This window comes from Montipora foliosa, chromosome 9 (assembly GCF_036669935.1).
Source record: "Montipora foliosa isolate CH-2021 chromosome 9, ASM3666993v2, whole genome shotgun sequence".
Taxonomy (NCBI): Eukaryota; Metazoa; Cnidaria; class Anthozoa; order Scleractinia; family Acroporidae; genus Montipora; species Montipora foliosa.
This window is the reverse complement of record NC_090877.1, coordinates 20,609,849-20,631,358: the sequence shown is the minus strand read 5'-3', so window position 1 is coordinate 20,631,358 and position 21,510 is coordinate 20,609,849. Positions and strand designations below refer to the sequence as shown.

The window sequence follows — 21,510 nt, the reverse complement described above, 5'->3', positions numbered from 1 at the left end:
CTTCTTGTATTAGCCAATATAAAAAAAAATCCATAATACTTAATGTTTGTTCCTCCAAAATTTTGCGTAGGGTCGTACCTCTTGTTAAACACTATATTTCGTTGGCTGTATAGTGTCGTACTTCCTATTGTTTTCTGTGCCAAATCCATCGTTATCTTTGTTCATTCTATTATTCGTTTGGCCATTCCTGCGGCCCAACCAATGAGATACGACAAGACCCAAAATTTTTGCATACGCATTGTTTTTATTCTCTCTTGGGACCATTATAAATCCCAAGAGATATTAAAAACAATGCTTATGCAAAATTTTGGAAGGACAAACAAAGAGTATTATGGTCTTTTTGATATTGGCTAATTGTATTTGCATTACAATGTGGCATTCACATTTAAATGATATTGAAATACCTGAAAGAAAACGTTTTATTCCCAAAGGATTTGAATTGGGTACAACATTGAGTTAACCGATTCGGTCTAGTTTATTTTCCAGCACCCTACACGTTTCTAACGCTGGTGGTGACTTGGACTTGGCCAATTTGGGTAAATCTTACCCTAGGGTGATCGACTTTTCTTTATATTATTATCTTGGCGGATGTGAACCCTACGAGAGTGTCTAATCGGCGTGGGTGGGTGGGTCTTTACTCGTGGGTCGTGTGTTGTGAGACGTGGGTCGTGAGTCCCTAACCCTAACCCTTTTTTAAACCAACGACTGGAAATTCTCGAAACAGACAAGACCTAAGACAAATTTGGACCGAGCACTGACGGAGCTAATATACATCTTTTTTTTTTGATCTTCAAACAAACAAAACCCACGACCCACCCACCCACGCGATTAAGCGTCACCCGAAGCTTACATGATTGATGTTACTATTCACTGCGATACTTGGGAGGAGCCTTTGCAAACAATACGGAAGTTTTTCGAGTCGCCGAAAATCGCAAAAGTTGCCGAGCAACTTGTGGCTTAGCCTACTGGCCAGATTAAAGTGTATTGTTGAAAGAGAATAGACCACTCCACTGTTTTTGACCACCATCTTGGCTGGGAGCAAACACGGCTAAAGTTAAGATTTGGATTTGGATTTTGGCCGACTTTGAACCCGGCGCTGTAGCGCGGCTGAAAAGAGACAGATTTCCAACTTTTGCCACTACTTTAAAAAGTTTTATAGAGCGTTTTCCCTCAGGTGATCAGTAAACTTGTTTTTCCACCGAAACAAAAGGAAACGTTTGCATGATAATAGAGCTCGATTCCCGGAGGATTAGTTGGGACACCAACATGGCCGCCGTTCCATTGTTTAGGAACAAACAACATGGCCGCCGTGACGTCACGTAAAAACACTCTATTGATATTCATTCAACAGAAAGTAAGGCCATTAGGAAGGTATGACGTCTGTAAATTCGAATAATAAATCTTCTCATGTTGCGTCTAATTTCGCGGCAATTTGCCGCGATGATTTTAGAAGGGTTTGTATGAAATCTTACACTTGAAATTCGTTTGTGGTCGTTGTAGCCTGAATCTTTATATTTTATGAAAATAATCTTAGTATAAATGTCTTTTGGGAAGAGGAAAAGAGGACGTCCCAAAACGACATGGACCTGGAGCCAGATTCAACGGTGTTCATCTGAAAGACAGCATTGGAATTCTTTGGTGAGGGCTTTATGTGCTACCTAGCACGATGAGGATAAACTATAAATGTCTTTTAAAAGACACTCACTGTGGAAATAGGTCTCATTTTAGCGGCGCTACAGCGATTCAAATTCGGCCAAAATCCCATACATTCACTGTAAATTTAGCCGTGTTTTCCCCGCAGCCAATATGGCGCCAAACACCGTGGAAGGGTCTATTCCAGCATCAGGAACTGAAGAACTTTGCCAGAGGATAGAGAGGATAGCTACGGTGTTCTACTTGTAAAATACGTAAGTGTCGAAGTAGGCTTTTGTTGGTGGTATAAATTTTTTGTACCAGGAAAATTTGCTTATTAATTACAGCTTAGCAAAACCAACAGTCATTTAGCTCCTGGCCGACAAGAGCTTTCAGCTCACTCTTACGACAGCAGCCGGTGAATAAATAAGTGTTGAGGTCCGAATCGTTTCCTTACTGGCAACTGAAATGTTCCGTTAGGTTAAATCAGAAACCCATAAGGGTTGTAACGTGTAACGCCCCCTTGAGTGCTGGGAAACAAGCTTCTGAATATTCAATTTACTAAGTACCATATTTGGAACAACAAGAGCGAGGGGTTTCCAAATATGGTACTTAGCACTGAAACATTCAAGCAATCAGTTCGCACTGCTCGGAAGCTGTGAACGCGCATTACACGTTTTCAACCCTTATGGGTTTCTGGTTAAATGTTGTTGAAAATTTGTGGGAGTAGTTAACGTTTGTATGGAGATTCAATTTCATATTTTTAGCGTGTCACTGATTCACTCTTGGTATCACAAACTTAGCTAAATAGAGCGAGTTTCGTATGACCCGAAAAGTGTTCTCAATTTATTTCGCGGATCAATGTTTGGCAAAATTAAAACAAAGCTTCTCCTTATTCCCGCTAAGGAAACTCCTAATATGGGCAGTAAACAGTTCGACTGCCCAATCACTTTACTACGTTTCAAATGACATCAAAGCGAAGCTTTCCAGAAAGTTCCATGGAGAGATGACATTGTTTGCATCACTTTTCGCTGAGCCAACGAAAATTTGCACTCGTTTGTTTTTGTTCGATAAGCGAATTAAATGTTTTGCATTTTTGTTTACGTTCTGTTTTTGCGTTTATTCTTCAAAGCCATATCAGTGAAAGTCGCTCTAATTCAATCACTAATTACGTATGCTTTTTGTTTTTCCGATTGAATAGCCCTTGTTAGTTACCCATGCCAATGTGGGAGGCAAGCAGGAATGCTGCTCTTTATATCAGTGAAATTTTGGTTTTTGGTTATGACGTCATCATTCCACCGTCCCTCTGTACTTTCAATATTTTCCGAAATGTCGCACTGTTGGCGGGAAGTTTCATGGACTGGAACCCGAGTCTTTTTGCGGGAAGTTGCATATTTGACAGCTGCGTTTTGGTAAAACAAGCAAAATATTTCACACGAGGAAGAGGAAGAGAAAAAAAAGAAAAATCCAGTTAGTAAGCAACGAGTTAGAGAAACTAACGTGAAGAGAGTGAGTTGACAACTTGAGAAAAGGGCGAAATGTCAGTGACAAATAACAAGAGAGAGCTAGAAAGGGTGCGGATTCAGAGAGAAAATTTATAGTGACGAGCAGAGGAAGAAAGAGATAGATGAACAAGCTCGAGGATACAGGCTGAATGATGGTGAGGAAAATCAGCAAAAAGATCAAGAGAGAGAGAGAGAGAGAGAGAGAGAGAGAGAGAGAGAGAGAGAGAGAAAACAGGAGAAAATACACTAATTTATAGTAAAGAGCGGGCTAGACTGGTCGTATAGTAAGGAGACCAGTTAATAAAAATATCTGAAAACAAAAACATAAATAAATGATGATCGAGGAGCTCCGCTTTTGCGCTTGCCCGAATAATTCAGCATGACTTGGAAATTGATTGTGGATTAGTAAATGCAAGAGAAAATAAAGGGGGAGGAGAAGACATCATGCCTTTTTCCATAGGTAATATGTCTCAAGTTATTTTTAGATCGACTACCACGCTGTACGTATCCCAAGGGGATTAGGCAACAGCCAATCGTATGGCAGGAAAGTGTTCTCAGCTGAGCGTGGGCTATCCACGCGGAGCACATTCGATTCCCGCCGTATGAATATTCCGCAAGATTGAGCAGGATAATTGTTATATTATGACAAAGCACAATTTATTTTCTACGTTAATTGGAGAAAAAAAAAAGCTGGAAAAACTACCATTTTTTCCGCGACACACAAAATTACGTATATCGCAGGATATCTGTTGAGTCAGGAGCCAGAATCATGGCTCCAGGTTGAGTACGCAAGACGAATATTGAGCGCCCTTTGACCATACTCGGACATTGTCACAATGTGCTGAATAATAAATGTATTATTATTTTGTGTTACTTGTCTCGTTATGGTGAGATATTTCGCCGCCTGTTAAGGAGGCTCAAACCAGTTTTAACACTTTCAAGAAACTGTACTATTTGGAAGGATTCAATCTACCAAAATTTTTCACGTAGTGATAATGTTATGATACCATATGAAATACGAATAGATGCTTAACAAGATGCACTCACTAATGTGACGTAATGGGTTACCATGGCAACAAAAGAGCCATCTAAAAACAGGCTATATTTTTCCTTTAAACGCATATATCTCAAAAACAAACTCGGTGACCCCCATTTTTCATTGCCGGAGAGTGATTATCACGCTAGGATAAAACTGTGACCTACTGCAAAGCTTAAAAAATTTCCTAGAGCAGATTCATAGCCACCTTCACCACTGAACAATGTTAAGGTGGCTCTGAATCCGCTCCAGGAAATTTTTTTAAACTTTGCAAAGAGTTTCGCCTTAGCCTGCTAATCACTCTTAAAATAACTGAGGAGAAAGTGCTGCCTTTGTAATTTCATCTGCAAACGGTTAGACTTTCAAGTCTTCTCAGAAAAGGACTATAAACCATCGGCCCCGTCTCATGAATACTTTCTTTGTTTATAAGTTCCCTGTGGGACGTTTAAGAACCCACACGCTATTCGATAAGAGTAGGGGATGTGTTGTGGCTGTCATGTTCTCTCCAACAGAAGTGGCCGGCTTGGCAGTGATGTCTCTAAAAATGTACATGATAGATGTACATGGTAGATGTACATGTGGTCAGTGTTCGTCATCGTGGGCATAGGGTCGAGTAAATACACCTTTAAAACAACTTTCACTTAGGGAAAACCTGAGAATCATTATATCCACTAGTATCCATCGATATTTCTGCTTACATTGGGCCAATCCTGTGTGATCATTCATTACACGTGTTTATTATAAGGCTCTGTCTCACAAGGACTGGGAACTACCAAATTCACGAATTTGATTGGCTGAAATCGATATTTACCGCGGTGTAGATTTTTCCATTTAGACCGGTAATGTTTAGCGGTGAAAAAGTTGCAAACTAAGCGCTCTTTCCTTTTGTCAGAACTGGCCGGCCAGACCCGTCAGTTTGCAAAGAAAATGCAAAAATTTGAAGAAGCACTTGCATGATAATCCCTCACATCCTAGAAGTGTGCTAATTTGAAGGTGTTGAAAAGTTAGTTCTTCCAAATGCCCGGCCTGGCCAGTCAGTTCTGTCAAATGGAAAGCGCCCTAAAATGCAAAAATATTGAGTATTTTCTTCTACCAATATTTATTTATGGAATTGCCAAAAAGCATGATGAGAAAAAAAGGTAAGGAGGACGAGCAAACTTTGGCAGAATTATTAAAGTTCAGCTCATCGCCACTCATCGCCGTTTGCAAGCAAAATGTCAGTTAGTACAAACCAGTTACGTTAAACGAATTAAGACGAAATCCGATAGAAAATCGAGCAATTTCTGTTTTTTGTGGACAAAAATCTGGTACCAGAATAATTTTAAGTATTTTACAGTCCTTTTTACATTTCCTGAAAGCTAAAGATGTAAATATTTGCCTGAAATAACACCGGAAACAATTTCTCATGGGAACGAGAAAAATTAAATTTCAACTTTCAGAGAAATTGTGCAAACACAGGTAAAATTTCATCATCAGTTTCATTTCACCAGTACTTTCAAGTGTTTCTTACGAAGTTCAACAGTTGTTTTTGACGCTTGGTGTTGCTAGAAATGATTTTTTTTGAGAAGATATTTAAAACAGTCGTACAGAAGTTTAGAATACGATGTTTATAATCTTGGTACTAGGTTTTTGTCCACTTGTTACTCGAACTTCTGGTGGATTCCGTCTTAAATCATTTGTTCTCGTTTGCCATATAATAAACATCTACTCACCGAGCTTAGTTAGTCTTTATGGGAGAATCTTGACCGAGGTCGTGAATACAGACCGAACGCAGTGAGGTCTGTACACACGACCGAGGTCAAGATTTTCCCATACAGACCTCTTTCTTGGTTAATAAGAGCTAAAAAAACCTTTCTCTTGAACTTTACTTTTACAAACATAATAACTGTCATTGGGTCTGGCTTTCGTTTTTCTAGTCAGGATTTTATTTCTCCCACTACCGCTATTTTTACGCAAAAACTCCTTTATGAGAGGTAATTTTCGGAATACTATGAGATAAGCTTTGCACTTTTTTCGCCGAGAAAAATCATGTCACTTTTTTGTTTATAGAGACGGATATAATGGTCGACCAACCAAAGAGATTTCGTTAAGGAAAACCACGTATAAAACACGAAGTATTTATTTCTCAACCCTCTTTAAAAGTAGTAACAGTTTTCCCTAAGATGATAGTGGCAAAAAGACGACCGGGCTTTGTATCGCTGACTTGTAATCAACCACCTTCACCTTAATCGCACTGAACACATAAGCGAGCATCTATCTATGCAAGGCTTACATGCAATAAAGTTGGACTTTCAACGAGCTGTTGGCAGTCAAATGAAAGGAGGCAGGATAGCTACGAATTAAGTACAAAGCTCTTGTACAAAGGAAATTACGGGCCATTGATTTTTAAGGAAGTTATATTATTTAACTATTAGTCACTTCTTGACGAAAAATAGAAAGAATTGTGAAAGGACGATGTAGACCACCAGAGTTTAATAAAACGGAGGATCTCGCACTCAGTCAAAAGGTATTACTATTGTTTGCTTAATAGGAACAGATAACAAAAACCAATTGGATTAAATAAGCCCAAACAGAAAAAAAGGTTTAGAAAAAACACGTGTGTAATTAACAGTTTCTTTCAAACTTGTGGAAAATGTTCGGAATGAATATGGTAGAGTAAGTACCACAATGAAGCCCCTTGCGTTACAACTATCGTACTTTGAACTAAAAATTAAAGACATTGCTCCGGCGACAAATACTTATTGCTCCTTTGTCTGGCGCCCAGTAAGTGTCCTAAGTGATGGTCTTTTGCAGTGCCATCCTTCTGCTCTACGAGTTTCAAAGATTTCAAAGCCAACAGATTTAGAATTTCTCCAGACAACACGTTTGGAAAAATTGCATAAAGAATCCCTCCTCCTCAATCTTTGCAGCAGGTACTTTTGTGCATGATTATTGAAAGTTTTGTCTGCTTGTCAGGCCACTTAAGCACGTTTTCTTTTGTTGCACATTTATCCCAGACCGAAAGGCGTTCACTCGTTTACAAGCACAACTTATTTTAGACAGGATAATGGATTCTAGGAGATGCTTAAATATCGTTCTTTATTATAGGTTAACTTGCTTTGAGCAGAGACACCTTGGAGTTTGCTTTTTAGTTACATTACTGAACGAAAGGTTACCACTTGCTTTCACATCATAAAACACGTTTATATTTGAATTTGCCACTACGTTGTATTTACTGATCCGCATAGAAATAATCTATAGGTTATTAAACGAGTCTGCCTTGTGGTTTAACCAGGGGCTTATTGCATACCATTTTTTTCACGCAATGTCAACCAGGCAAGGGGAAACTCGAGAGGAAACCATTTTTGAGAGAACAGGTTGCCATGCTAACTTTGGAAAGATAAAAAATGAAACAAAGTAGGAGTATCAATTAGGGTTTTTCTTTTTCTTAAACTGAGAAAACAAAAGAAGCAATGCCCGCCCCACAGCCGACGGTCCCAATTTTACAATTGTGGATTTTCTTTTTATTTATCGCCTGGACTTAAGTTTTGACAAAGCTATAGTTTTCTGAAAAAGTCCCCATTGTTTTAAACTTTGTCAAAAAGGTGGAAAGGAAGAGCAGTTTTCAATGATATTTTACTTGACGTTTTGGTGAACGATAAGTTTGCCCAAACACTTCAGCAACCAATGAAATGGTGACAACGAGGAGATCAACATATAGGACGATATCATCGATCACTATCCGATTTTATTAATGTCCTTTGATTTCTGACCTTGACTGTTGCTGTGTAATCATGACATTTTCAACCGTGCGAAAAGTCTTTCAGTTCGTACAAATATCAGGAAAAAGAAATAAAAAAACTTGTAGTATTTTTGGTTTGTGTAAAGCCTTTCTTTCGGTTAAACGAAACGAGAGATCGCTCAAAATAGCCATTGAAAAGAAACCTATACCACACAACATGGATTCCCATTATATTCTGCATGATTCGCGATAGCTTCGCTGACTATTTTCAATAAAATAAAGCCTCAACAAAATCAGTCCTAAATAAACCAAGTTATACATGCATGGCTGCTGAGGCAACAACAATTTTTTTTACTGAAAGACAACACCTTTCTCAAAGCACGTTGCAGCAGAATCTAATTTGAACAACCTACAAATCACCTCATCATTGTGTCACCTTGAAAGGAAGTGATCATTGCTGATTTCCATGCTGGTCTGTTGCACGTGCAGAAACCGTGTTAAGGGTGAAGTCCGAAGAATTCACGTTGGGAAAAAAAAGAGTAACTGATACCAGAGTGCGGTTGGGCGGAGTTGCGAAATACTTATTAGCATCTATTTGACACAAACTATCAATAATTCATTGAGAATGCTCATTGGGTTACGCAAAAAGCCAAAAGGAATAATTGTCAGATTATTTTGAATACAAGCAATGAGAGATTTGAAGAGAAAATGAGCTGCTACGTGACAACACTTCTGCAGCTCAGTCCGTGGGCTGAGTAAAAAAAGGGCAAATAGCGTCGTTTCAGCGTTATCTATGATAAATCATTGCCTCCGGTCCGGTGAACACTTAAGGTGCCTTCGATTAACCTTATTCCGGAATAAGAAAACGTGGAGTGTTGATTTAAAACAGTATGTTTGACGTTTTGAAGCAAAAAGGATAATAAAGATATGCTTAAAATAGCATTTTAGCAGGTGTTTGACAATTTAATTTTAATGTGAATCTCCGTAAAAACGAAGGATTTTTAACTTCTATTCCATGTATTCCTATCCCGGAATACCGTGACGGTCAATCGAACGCACCATCCAATGATCCAAACGGGATGTTCAAAAGTGGCATGTACGATTTTCACATTACTAAAACTTTTTTTTAAATTAAACTAATTCACAAGTTAGCTATTTGTGGTTTCAAAATAACCTGGTCCCGAATGTGATGTCACCTGTTCCAACCACGTTGAGATGGAACGTGGGTGGAGCCAGCTCTTTCCGACTTTTTTTTGTTAAACCGCAAGCAAAACTTTGTTTTGTCTAACTAGTACACGAAGTCTGCCTTTGCATCAAACACTCTCTCTCTCTCTCTGATGTATGAATTGCTTTATTCGTTAAATGAATTCGTTAAACTACATTTGCTCCATCGTAATGGGAGTGGGAAGAAAGGGGGCGTTCACAGGGAATGAACACAGCAACACTGTGTTTGAAAGGTCGAATAATAACTAAAAGAAAATAACGTGATAAGGCGATCGCAATTATCAATCCATCCCACTCGTTCTGTGATATTCATCTTTCAGAGCCTCTTAGCTCCTAATCATTTGCACATTAATAGCGGGTTAGCCGTTTTATTGAAGAAAACAAAGCCTCCAAAAACCATTGGACGTGCAATCATGTGAAAAAGGAGTTACGATACCTGCTTTTTCAACAGAAATTCAATAATAATACGCGTAACTTGTGTGACTTTTTTCATAGGGAAAACATAACTTCAAGACAGTACGTATGATTTCGCAACACTCACGGTTAATTCTTTGCTTAGACATCCAATTCTTGAATAAATTTGTTTTAACATGCAGAATAAAGATGCTTCATAGTGATGGAAAGTAAACACTATATACAATATATGACCCACCTTGAAAACCTACGCAGTACGTTTTAAGCCATCATGAATTTGTCATAACCTTGATAACTACTAAATTAGAAGCGAGGGTAGAGAGTGATCTTTCATAATTTAGGACTGATTGGAATTTGACTCAGAAAGACTACCTTGACACAGAAAGTAGAAATTTAAGAAAAGACCTTTTCTGAAATAACCGAATTAATTCTTGAAACGAGTTTCATCAATCCATTTATGTTATGCCACTTCTAACTCACTCTGAATAGTCTCACAGGGAAAGACCTATTCAAAGTTCTATTTATATCGTTCAGGTCTTAACGTTATTTGCATTTTTTTAATCATCGACAACGTTTAAGCCAAATTTCTCGAGCTCCCAGGGTTAGAAAAAAATAGCGCCAGGAGCAAATTTGAGCGTACATAAAAGATTTAAAAGCATCGTTCCCTGGTTTCTTCAGAGAGGAAAAAGTCACTTTTAAAACACTTTCAAATCCATTGCTGTTTTCCTTTATTATTTTTGAGTTATTTTTGACAAAGAGATTACTGGTCACAAAATTAATCACACTTTAAAAATGTTACAAAGTTCTACCCATATAATTAAAGTTCAATGAGCTTTCCGCTTCGTGCATAGGAAATATTCACCTCTTTGCGCAAAACATAGTTAGAATCTCTATTCTATGTCTGGTCTGAAGATAGCCGGAACCTTTCAATGCTATGCGCGTTTAGGATACATAAATAAAAGCTTATTTTCTGTCTTTTAGACTTTGTCGAATTTTATGTAATTTCAGTATAATCCACTCAATGTGATAACTATAATAAATCTAGTACTGAGCCAAGGATCCTGGACTAAGGAAAGCCATGGCGAACGGCGGTAGCCCAGATTGATCGTGATCAAATGTAAAATTGAAGTAGGCTTGATCTGAACAAGTTGTCGGAGTGAAAATATATTGTGATGGCGATATAGGTGCCAGATAAAGACTTTCGTCATAGGAATGTTCATGAGCGCTTCTGTCTTCGATATAAAGTTCAGGTACATACAAGTCTTTGATATCGATATTTTGTGTGAGTTCCTCTCCGGTCATAAAATCATCAAATATTGCCTCCTCAGATGATAACGAGGGTGCTCCGACTGACTCTGAGCACGGTGACAGAACTTCCGTAGGAACCTCTGGCTGTACTACAAATTCACTCCAACCTTCGAAATAAGTCTCGAAAGTGGCTGGATTGTAAGGGTCTTCAGAGTCTTCAGCCCTGGGGAGAAATGTACCAGGATACAAGGGATACATGCAAGTTTCCGTCACATCCTTAACAAACGGCTCTTGCCAAAACGAAGGAGGGAGATTTCTGTCTCTCAGTGAGGGGTTTTCACAGCTGCCAACAAATGCATTTTTCTCGGATTTCTTGGAATTTCCTTCTTGTCTTGAGGAATTTCGTGACACGCCGCTCTTGATACCGGAAAGGCCATTATTTTTGTGTTTGAAAACGTCTTTAGGCTTCTTCAAGATCATTTCGCTCGGTTTCCGCTTCCCGAAATTGCGCAATTGCTTCTGCAGGTATCTTCGATGATTAATGTTCCTTTTAAAGTTGGCTGGCTTTTCCAGAGCGTTCTTGACATTTCCTGAAGCCAAGTTCATGAATGTAAGAAGTGAACTTCCAGCTGTTACTTGCTCTTCCTTTCGGATTTCACCGGCGGAGAAATTGCCCAAGAGTCGATCGTTTAATTTCGACTTTGCGGCCATCTCAGAGTCTATCATTTATCGCTAAAAAATAAACCACCAAGGAACTTAAAGGAAGCGAGTAAAGCAGCGAACGATGATGATCGAATACAACTTCGTAAAGATTGGAGAGAGTTTCCTCTTGTGTATCTCTGTGTATGATCAACAGTGATGGCTGTCACATTCAAGTTTTAGTGTTGCACGCTATTTATACGTTTTGAAGCCACTATTTACAAACAGGCGCAGTATCGGTGTGTTAGACATTTGTAAATTAAGGCTCGATTAATTGATCGGCAGGTGCACTCCTTAAATATGCAAAAAATGGTCGTTTACCGCAAAGAAAGCCAGCGTGTGATTGGCTCTCGGTTTCGTCAATTTTCACAAAGCCATGTTTCATGTATTATCATGCTAATCGCACCAAATTTTCCCCAGCGTCACTCTGTTTGCACACCCTTCATAAATGCACCCCTTAAAAGGCTAAGCGAATGTATAAAAAACCACTAAACGCTGAAGCTGAGAAAAAAAAATGCGCTTGTCTAAACGAAACCACGCCATACATGATTTCAAACAAATCTTGAAATACTTGTTAGATCTGATTTTTCCTACAAAATGAATGGCTTTTTTCAAATTATTTGCCTTTTGCTATGGATCCGAAGCCACGTCTTGTCGAGTTGCTAATTAAAGACATTTAAACTGATCATTTGTAAAAAATGAGCAACGCACGCGGACTCATTTAGAATAACAATGATCAATTTTCATCATGTGCCTGGTTCTTAAAACCTCTCCTTACGATCAACGAAAATTTTTACTTTTATAAACAAGACTTCCCCTTTTTAAATTCTCATATTCGCCTTGGTAAATAGCGTAACAAATATGTTGTTACACAAATATGACATATTTGAGCATCCAGAGCAATATCTTTATTGACAGAATAAGCAATTCATTTGACTCGTGCCCTTAACGACCAGTGACGCGTGTTGCGTAAGTTAAAAGGCGTCGATTTTTCATCGGTTTTTATTTCACAACACTAAGAATCGTAGCTGGGGAAGAACTCAGAGAAAAAGAATGTATCTCATTGCAACTATTGTCGGGTTTAAAAAGCTAAATTGAAAAATGTCTTTGTTCAACCTTTTGTAAACGCATGTGTTAGCTTCTCCTAAGAGGCGGTGAGACCTAATCTTGCCTTTTTGTATTCCCTTCCAAAAAGCCCTATTTCTTTCGGGATAAAGATTAAATTTACTGTACTTGCACGATTCCTCCAAGACAGACCACTCTGGTGTTAAGAAAAAAAACCACGTCACTCGCTTTAAATGAAAATTTGTCAGGTAAGCAAGTTTTGATAAGAGCCGGCAGTACCTAAAAATGACGCCACAACTTTCAATTGTGTTACTTCCCCTCATTGTTGCTCACGAAGATGTGAAACTAAATGAGTTGTTTTGTTTCTTTAAATTAAGTTACGAACAATACACGAAAAAATTGTGCATCCCCATTGGGAGGATATCTCCGTCATTACAAAAACTCATGTTTGTGCCCACGAAAAGTGGCCTTTTTACTTCAGAAGGAGAAGAGGAAACGAAAATTGGAATCCAAGATGCCACCACTGTAAAAAAAAAAAAAAAAAAAACTTTCCTGAATAAAATTTAAGGCTGAACTACTGAGGATGTTTGTCGTTATCCAAGAGGTATTAATGAAATTTCCGTGCCAAAGGAACCCAGAGGAAGAAATGTTTGATAAGAAAAATAACGCTCCATAAAAAATAGTGGACCAGGGATATTTTGCTCTGATTTTCATTAATCAAAACTTCGATGGGGCGCTTGCTTCTTTGATACTTCCCTGCGGGAAAAATCATCAATAATCACTGAAGACGGTAGGAAGTGCAATGAAATTGTCGTACTGAAAGGGACAAATGAACACTGCGTTCTCTTTCTTGACGGCGAACAAGGCCGTCGGCAGTAAAGAACAATTTAATAGCTTGCACAGGTGTGAGGGTTAATATGGCAGTGTTGATGATGATGAATGGCAAATGATGGATCTCTCTCGACAGAATGTCTACTAGGTCTTCGTTGATATAAAAAAACAATCTTGAATCAGTAAAGATCCTTTAGCACTAATGATTGCGTGGAAAGGACACCTCCAAAACAACTTACACGAATTCTTGCGAGGAACTTTCGCCTGTCGTCACAGCAACTGTATCGTAAATCAGCCGGGATTGTGTTGGGGTGTGCAAAAATATTATTTAAGGTTCCATTTTATTGTATCTAGCTCACGTCCTCCAGAGCCGTTTAAATCATTGAATGTTTAGAGTTAAGATCACAGAATAATTATCTTGCAGATAAGATAAAATATCATTTTCTCTTTACTAATTTTTTTCTCTTTTTTTATTTCAAGTATCCGAGGTAGTTTAAAGGAGACAAAGTCCAGAGGCGTTTTTTCCTCCCTTTAACTAAATGTATGGCAGAAAAATTCACGATGATTCTATGAAGCTGAAATGCGTGATATCGTCTTATATTTTCTCTTGTTTCGACAGTAAATGTCAAAAATCTTCTCTAAGGGTTGGTATCTTTCAAATATGAGTGATATCGAATTCCCAATTGAAAGAAATAAAACTGATTCGTGTTTGACAGAATCACATTTTCCAATTAAGAATCTATCCCTACTTTCCTGGTATCTACTAAAAAAGTACCCATTAAAAATAGATTGGGCTTCCTTCAATAAAATTGTACTGACAACAAACAAAGAATGGCAGAATGGGTTTTTGGCAGGCATCTTTTAAAATCATTTCTCTTCAAACATTATGAAACCTCTCATTTAATGGCTACGCTTATTTTAGCCAATTCAATCAATGGATTAAACGTACAATGTAAAATGTAACGCTGAAATGTGTCGATTAATTTTTAACTGAACTCGGCTAATTACATGTCTTTTCTCGATGGTATAAATACATTCTTACTTAGGTGGGAAAAACTCGATAACCGAAACGAAGGATGAGAAATACTCAATAAATATTCCGATTTAAGGAGATAAAACGAGCACGCAACAAAATCATTGTTACCTAGTGTCGAATAAAAAGAAAAAAACGAAGGAAAAAAGTATTGACCGTTGATGCTTGTGAGAGTTGTTTTCGTCAAAACTGTCGGTTTTTTCGATAGCGCTGCTTTGATTTTCGGCAAAATCCACTGCAGGTGTGCTCCGATCGCCTCGTGGTTTCACAGCCACTTGCAACCCCTCGGGTAAGATTAAATTCGAGAAACCTACTAGCATTGAAATTGCTTAAATCCTCATCTGCTATCCATAATACACGGTGGAGCTGTGTCAAGTCATTAACACGAGGTGAGGGTTTTTTCTCGCATCCTTCGGTCCGCCTAGTACTCGTGCTCTGAAGCCAACAGAGAACAAAGCGACCTTAAACACACCCCTTTGTCATGTAAAAGCTTTTCCGAACAAAAGACCCATTCAGAAAATTCTTATTCATTGTTTAACTGAGTTTCCATTGTAGGACAGTTTAGCTTCACATAAAGACTATGCCTTTATGATAGATCAGTTCTAAATGCCATTGGGCAGATAAGTAATTGGAATCGATACTCGCTTGGACATGCAATGTCAAAGCACCTCTTAACTCGCTCAGTATGAGGCCATTCATTTTATGACAAATGTATGAGGCTTTTTTAAAAGGAGTCTCCTACACACATTGCATCGATTATCCCTTCTATACTTTGGCTATAACACAATTTGAACATCGGAGACACATGGTGGGAAAAGTCTCCAGCAGGATTCCCACTGTTCAAGCTTATAAACACCACACATAGGTTCAAATTGCCTTTTAATTATCACCAAAAGGTTTATTAATATGATCCTTCAAATTGTATTTCCAACTGAATAGAGGGAAATAAAGCTGAAAATAACACAACTTTAGCTCAAGGTTTTCCTTCGTATAGCCACGTCTATCGCCGCGAGGGAGAAAAACATGTTCGACACCTCCTACTGAAAGGACAATAGTATGCATAATATAAATTTAAAGTGAACAAGGGGAAATTCACTGTTCTTTTGTGCAAAATACGAATGAAAAGCTTCGAATGATCTGCATTAGTTGAGTATTGTTACCTAGGCAAAAGGAAAACTGATCGCTGAAGAATTTCACCGACATGATTTGCTTCACTATGACTGCAGAGATAGCGGATAAAACCTATAAACCCACAAGATATATATGTGCGAAAGGCGGCTGTGGTATGATCATAAACTGAATCAAATAACAATAAAAATACAGTGTATATGCGATTAAACTGTACTTCGCGAGAGAGATAAATGCAATAGCGATTAGGTCCTCCAATTTTATACAACATAAGAGCAAAAGTTAACAGCAAACTGTATTTAAATTTCGCTCACAATTTTACCATTTTAAACAAATACATCGCGTTCGATCTATACCAGGCATTGAAATAGAGTTTCAATAATATTAAGAGCCTAAATTACGGTGACTTTATTCGTAAAAGATAATAAAACAATACCTAAGAAACGATACAATTCTTTTTGCTTAAAGAGCGGTTTTTTCTTCAGAGAGTGAAGACCATGTAGTTTCTATGCATAGTGCCATTTAAACCCTTGAAGCGAATTGAATTCAATAAGAAACGAAGAAACTTAAAAGCCTGGCAATCATGCGGCAATTATCACTCAAAGCCCAATTCCAAGATTTCAGATCGAACCTTAGTTTGTTAAAGACGTTTGAAAAACGAAGCATATCCGCTTATTCTGTTGAACGCTGGTCTTTCTAAAATGTTTTTAAGACAAGAAAAAAATATATAAAATAAAAATTTCAAAGTTTTATGCCTTAGAAAGTGTTTTTTCAAAGTTGTGGCAGTGGAAATTGGAACAGCGAAAAGTTGGTCTGAAAGTTCGGTTAGTAAAAATCGACCCGTTTCGAAAGAGTATCATTACAGCCGGGATAACTAGAAGACTAAAGTCCTTTTTTTTACTGTTCTCTTTCACAAAATGCATTTTCAAGTAAACGTGAAACTTTTCATTAATAAGGTGAAATTCACTTTCACCGCCGACCGGTTAACTATTTGGGACACAAAGAAAGCGACACAATGTTTGAAAAGATTCTAGAGAAGAAGTTAGCGCGTAATGGTGGTTACCACTCGGATCACAACTTCTGTCAAAAATTGTTGTTGTAAAACCCATTAATTTAGGTTTAACTAAAGCTGGAAGCATAGTAAATGCTACATTGCTGTTATTTAGTCAGATGACAAAGACAGCACAAAGAATTAAAAACACAACTGGTACCTTTTGCCAGTATGACAAAGACAACACAGGGAACAAGAACACAACCGGTACCCACAGCCAGAGAACCCGAAATAGACTCCGGAACATGCACAAAAATCACTGGATTTCTTCGATTCCAGAGTGGTTTCGGACCGTACTACACTAGTTTTGTTACAAGCCAGATCGAAACGGATGAGGTAGTTTTGTTAGAACCATTTGCAAACATGTAATATCTTGACACGGTAGTTTCAACCTAACACCTACGCTGGACTGAAATGCTGGAACAACTGGCGTCAATTGATTTTGTACACAGTTTAATTCACTTGGATGTTTAGTTACCCCACAAAAAATTGTGCACAGTATTGATTATCTTATTGTCGGATCAATAAGTTAGAATTTATAGTTCATAGAAGAAAACTGTGGATGTATCAAAACAAAAGTTTAACTGACTGAAGTTCTTAGACAGCTAACCGTGCGACGTCCTAGGCTAATCATTGGTATAGATACAGCAATGTTTGCATTGAAATGAACTATGCCTCACAGTAAAAGAAAGTTCAGTTTAACAAAAGGAATCATTTTCGTAATTTTGGCAGCAAAAGCGGAGCCATGAGTGTAAAACTGAAACAAATAAGAACACCAAGGCAACAGATGATGAAAAATTGCGTATATACACGGATTTTATATTTCGACATACGTGATGTCCTCAAAAGTTCAACCATCCGTTTTGACTGCTTGTAGAAAACTTCCCTTGCAGCCCGAATCATCTTTATTATATTCTACCAAGATTTCACTCACGCCGCTGACTTTAATTCAGACTGCCAAAGCAAAACACGTACATTTATCTGAAAACAAGCACAATTACTTTTCTCCAGGATTTCTAACATTGCATGGAGTGGACGAGGGGCGATGCAATCATTACAAATGGTTCATCTTCCGTCCAAGAAAAGCCAACTTTCCACGATAATTTCAGAAAACCCATGCGGCGAGGATGAAATGCAATAAGGGGCACAAAAAACTAGGTCTTTACTATTGCTGTTTAATGAGCAGTTATTTCAACTTGTTTCCTTACGAGAAAAAATCTCCGAGAAAAATAAAACCTTGACTATTGAATCGACTTACGTTCGGCCCGTAGAAAGAGCAAAATTGACAAATTGGTAATTCTTCTTTAGCTTGTCACTTTGTCCGCTAAGGTGCGTAATTTATGTATCTAAATATGTAGAAAACTCTAGGAATAGGAGAACGATTTTTTATGGGCCGGCTTTCGACACTAGACTTTCCCGTCTTCACAAAACATATTACCGCACAAGGCTACGAGTCATATTTATGTACAGAAAAAAACAGATCATTTCATTGTCATCGATCCCTCAAAATGCTCGGACGGTAAGAAAAAAATTGAGGGCTTTTGAAAATTCTCTGCAACAGCATTACGTTGCCTAGGAGTGCATTGTTAAAATGGCATACATGGACTGGAAACTCTTTGCTTTGTCTCAAAGCCTTCAGTAGGACAACGATAACAAAATATCTCTTTTGTACAAAATTCGATGAAAACTTCTCTAATGTCATCACATTTCAGTTTTTCTATGATAATTTTTAAATGCCATTTTATACCTTATTTTTGAGTATTTGGTCACGAGTAAAAGCAGTCTACTTAACTACTAGCTGGCCAGGTCTTTGTCTCATCTTATCATGCAACAGAATTACCAATACAACGCTTGTAGTTTGTAAACTTTGTCGATAAATTTATCGAAGACCTTAAAAGAACAGAGTGCTCCAAGAGAAAAGTCGCAGTTTGCTCTCACGCTTTTTCACCAGCACTTGGCTTAGCTTCAGGAGACTTCGTCAGTTCAGGACTACAATCGTTCAGAAATTATAGTTTGTTCGACTGGGTCCTTTTAAACCGCCCTTGTTACTTTCTTCTGAAAACCGAAACGTGATTTGCTTTTTGGAGGATAACAAGGCCTACTGACGGGCGAAATTATATCTTTCGTAAAAAGGTGAGGTACATCGTAGACCAACGCCATAAAAGGCTTTCCTGAGGTCCGCTCTTTACGAAACACGATCGACACGTATTGCTTTTTAGCGAAATAAAATATTTCGCAGATTGAGAGGATCGATTTTAGATGAATACTTTTAGGATCATGATCTGCATTGGTTTTGTAAAATTAAAAAAAGGTTATTCATTAGATATTCATAACACATCACAGATCAAAAGCAATCCTATTACGCAAGTCATATACGGGGTAGAATCACTGTACTTTTCGGCGTCAAGATCATTTTGTCACATGTAACAGTGATAAATTTCACTTTTCAAGAGGCTTAACTAAGCTCTTGGTAAACGCCTTAATTAAGGATCCGCCATTCAATGGGATTTGAACTCCATCAATTTTGTCCGCAGACTCGGGTCTTTTTGTACAAATAATTAAATTAACAGGTGTCCATAGGCTAAAATTTTGAACACGGGTATACAATGCGCTTGTAAACCCATATTCCAAGTATTCGATCAGTTCTTATTCCGAATGTACACAATGAAAACCTGTTAATAAGACAGCAAAAGCCCCGACGATTGCCTTTAACTTCTAACGCAATATCCCCGAAATAGAACTCTAGAAATACAAGACTTGTCGTTCACCTTTTTCAGAAGCACATAGAACACTTGCATCTTCACTGACAATCCAACCCTCAAAAACGCTTGCTTTCTCCATGACAGGTGTTCGAAAAAAAAAGAGAGGTCATTTATCTCTAATTCAGTCTGCTATCAACTGTGCGACCTTCCGATCTAGATCCTTCATTCCAGTGCGTGAAAACTTAACGGGAATTCAACTACTGAATCTTACGTACGCCGTCTCAGAAGCGACACTAGGTAATACTGGACCACGAACTTGTCTCCTCGTAAACCTGACAAGATCTTTAGAAATATGCTGCTGCTCATGATGATGATGAGTGGCTGACCGAAAGACATTTTTCCTTGGCAAACGTTTATCGCCTTAGTGACTAGCAAACTCATCTGCTGAGTGGTGCTTCGCTAAAAAATTTGTACGCAAGGTGCATAGCAACTCACCTCCTTAACGAGAAATTTGACGACTAGTTCTTACTGTTGCGGGGTACAGTCCTTGATTTAAGGTTGAAATAAATTTAAAAGATGCTGAAGCTGAAGTGGTCAACTTGGATAAGAAATATACGAATGTTTCTATCCAATGATAAGATGGCTCACCTTAACCGCATTTTTTCAGCCATTAGGGGAGGAGTGCATCTCTGAAATTAAGTTTTCATTTCACGACTAGCTTCATTTATTCTCACGCTATTCAAAATATTCTCTTTAACTTCCCCTTTTTAAGTGAGCCGCTTTGAGTGACGATAGTAAAGAATCAGTTCAACGTTTAAATAAAAAAGTTCGATTGAGCAATTTTGAAGTTGAAGCGCAAGTTCTGAAAATTAGCCTAGAGTAAACACTGGGATAACACGGTTAAAAATATTGCTGAGTTAAGGGGGCTCAGCAGACTCAAAATCGCCCTAAAGAGGCAATTAAGGGAAATATATTTGCCCCTGGAAAGGACTAAATTAGTTCATTGTGCGAGACCGACTGAGGATCAGGGTGCTTCCTCGTTGGCGCAGGATCGGTGTGCAAAAACTTCACTAGCAACGGGAGCATGAACAAGTAACTTACACTGATACATTACGTTGTCGGTAATTACTACCTTTTGTCATAACAAAAGGCGCGCTATGATCAGGACGCACTGAGTTTACGAGTATTCTTCGTTCTTACGCTAGCGTCGCTAGTGAAGACCTGTCATAAGAACTCGAAGAAGAGTCACAATTTTTATTTACGAGTCTAGGCGTTCTAGCGCTTTACGGCGCTAACTGGGCACACACTATGGCCAGACCCCAGCACGCTCTGCTCTTATCGAACAGAGTTTATGACTGAGGGTTATGAGAGGTGTCCCACAGTTTATCGTCCTCAGTATCCGTTCCGAAAAGACTTTAAAGTATAAACATTTGCGGATGCATTTACGAAGGCAGCACTTTCTCCTCGTTATTTTACGACCCCAAGTGTTGGTGCTAATTGGTCCGGTGAGACTCGAACCCACTACCTCCCGTACGCTAGCCCAATGCTCAATCGACTCAGCCAATCGGTCGGCTTTAAAAGGACCTATTTTAGGATCTCAGCCATATATCATATTTGTGCGATGAAGTTAGAGCGTCCCGGAAAGTGTAAAAGCACGTTCAGAGGACTTTGATTGGGCGCCGGGATGTAGGATTGTCACTTGATCGTCAAAAGAATGTCTTCCTTTCAGGCTGTCCCAACATCACCGAAAAAAAGTCCTTATTAGGACGGCACTCAATCGGACGATTGATCGGCATGGGTTTAAACCATTTCATATTTTTGGATCATCTATACAATATAAACTTACAAACAGAGGCTCCTACACCAAGAGGATTGAAGGGAAACTAACGTTGGTGAAAAATGCTCACAGCACCTCAAAAGTCATCACTTCAATATCAATGCTTAGCTATGAAGAAAAGGATTCGCCCCTTGGTTTGCTTATCTGGGAAATTGTACCCTGAATGTTCAGTTGTCTTGGTGACGAAGGTTGCCTTTGGTCCCTGGACAACATCTCTTAATTCATGAAATGTTGAGAAGCTAACCAGCTGGTTACCACCGTGAAGAACGATCGAGAAAGGCTTCATAATCAACGAAAACTAAACTGAACTGAATGCTCCAAAAAACGTTATCCCGATTAAACGGAAGGACGTAAAAAAACAACAACAATACTCAACAACGCAAA

General features: G+C 38.4%; 1 protein-coding gene across 1 annotated transcript; it reads right to left on the bottom strand.

The window, feature by feature from the left end:
* Positions 1-9,486: 9,486 nt before the first annotated feature.
* LOC137969868 (uncharacterized) lies at positions 9,487-12,208 on the bottom strand. The gene has a single exon (XM_068816257.1). It carries the CDS (start codon positions 11,504-11,506, stop codon positions 10,574-10,576), a length of 933 nt encoding a protein of 310 aa, XP_068672358.1. The 5' UTR covers positions 11,507-12,208; the 3' UTR covers positions 9,487-10,573.
* Between the last annotated feature and the right edge of the window lie 9,302 nt (positions 12,209-21,510).

Bases quoted from the DNA above. Each gene is read 5' to 3' on its own strand.
- LOC137969868 (XM_068816257.1), bottom strand. From the start codon at position 11,506: ATGATAGACTCTGAGATGGCCGCAAAGTCGAAATTAAACGATCGACTC.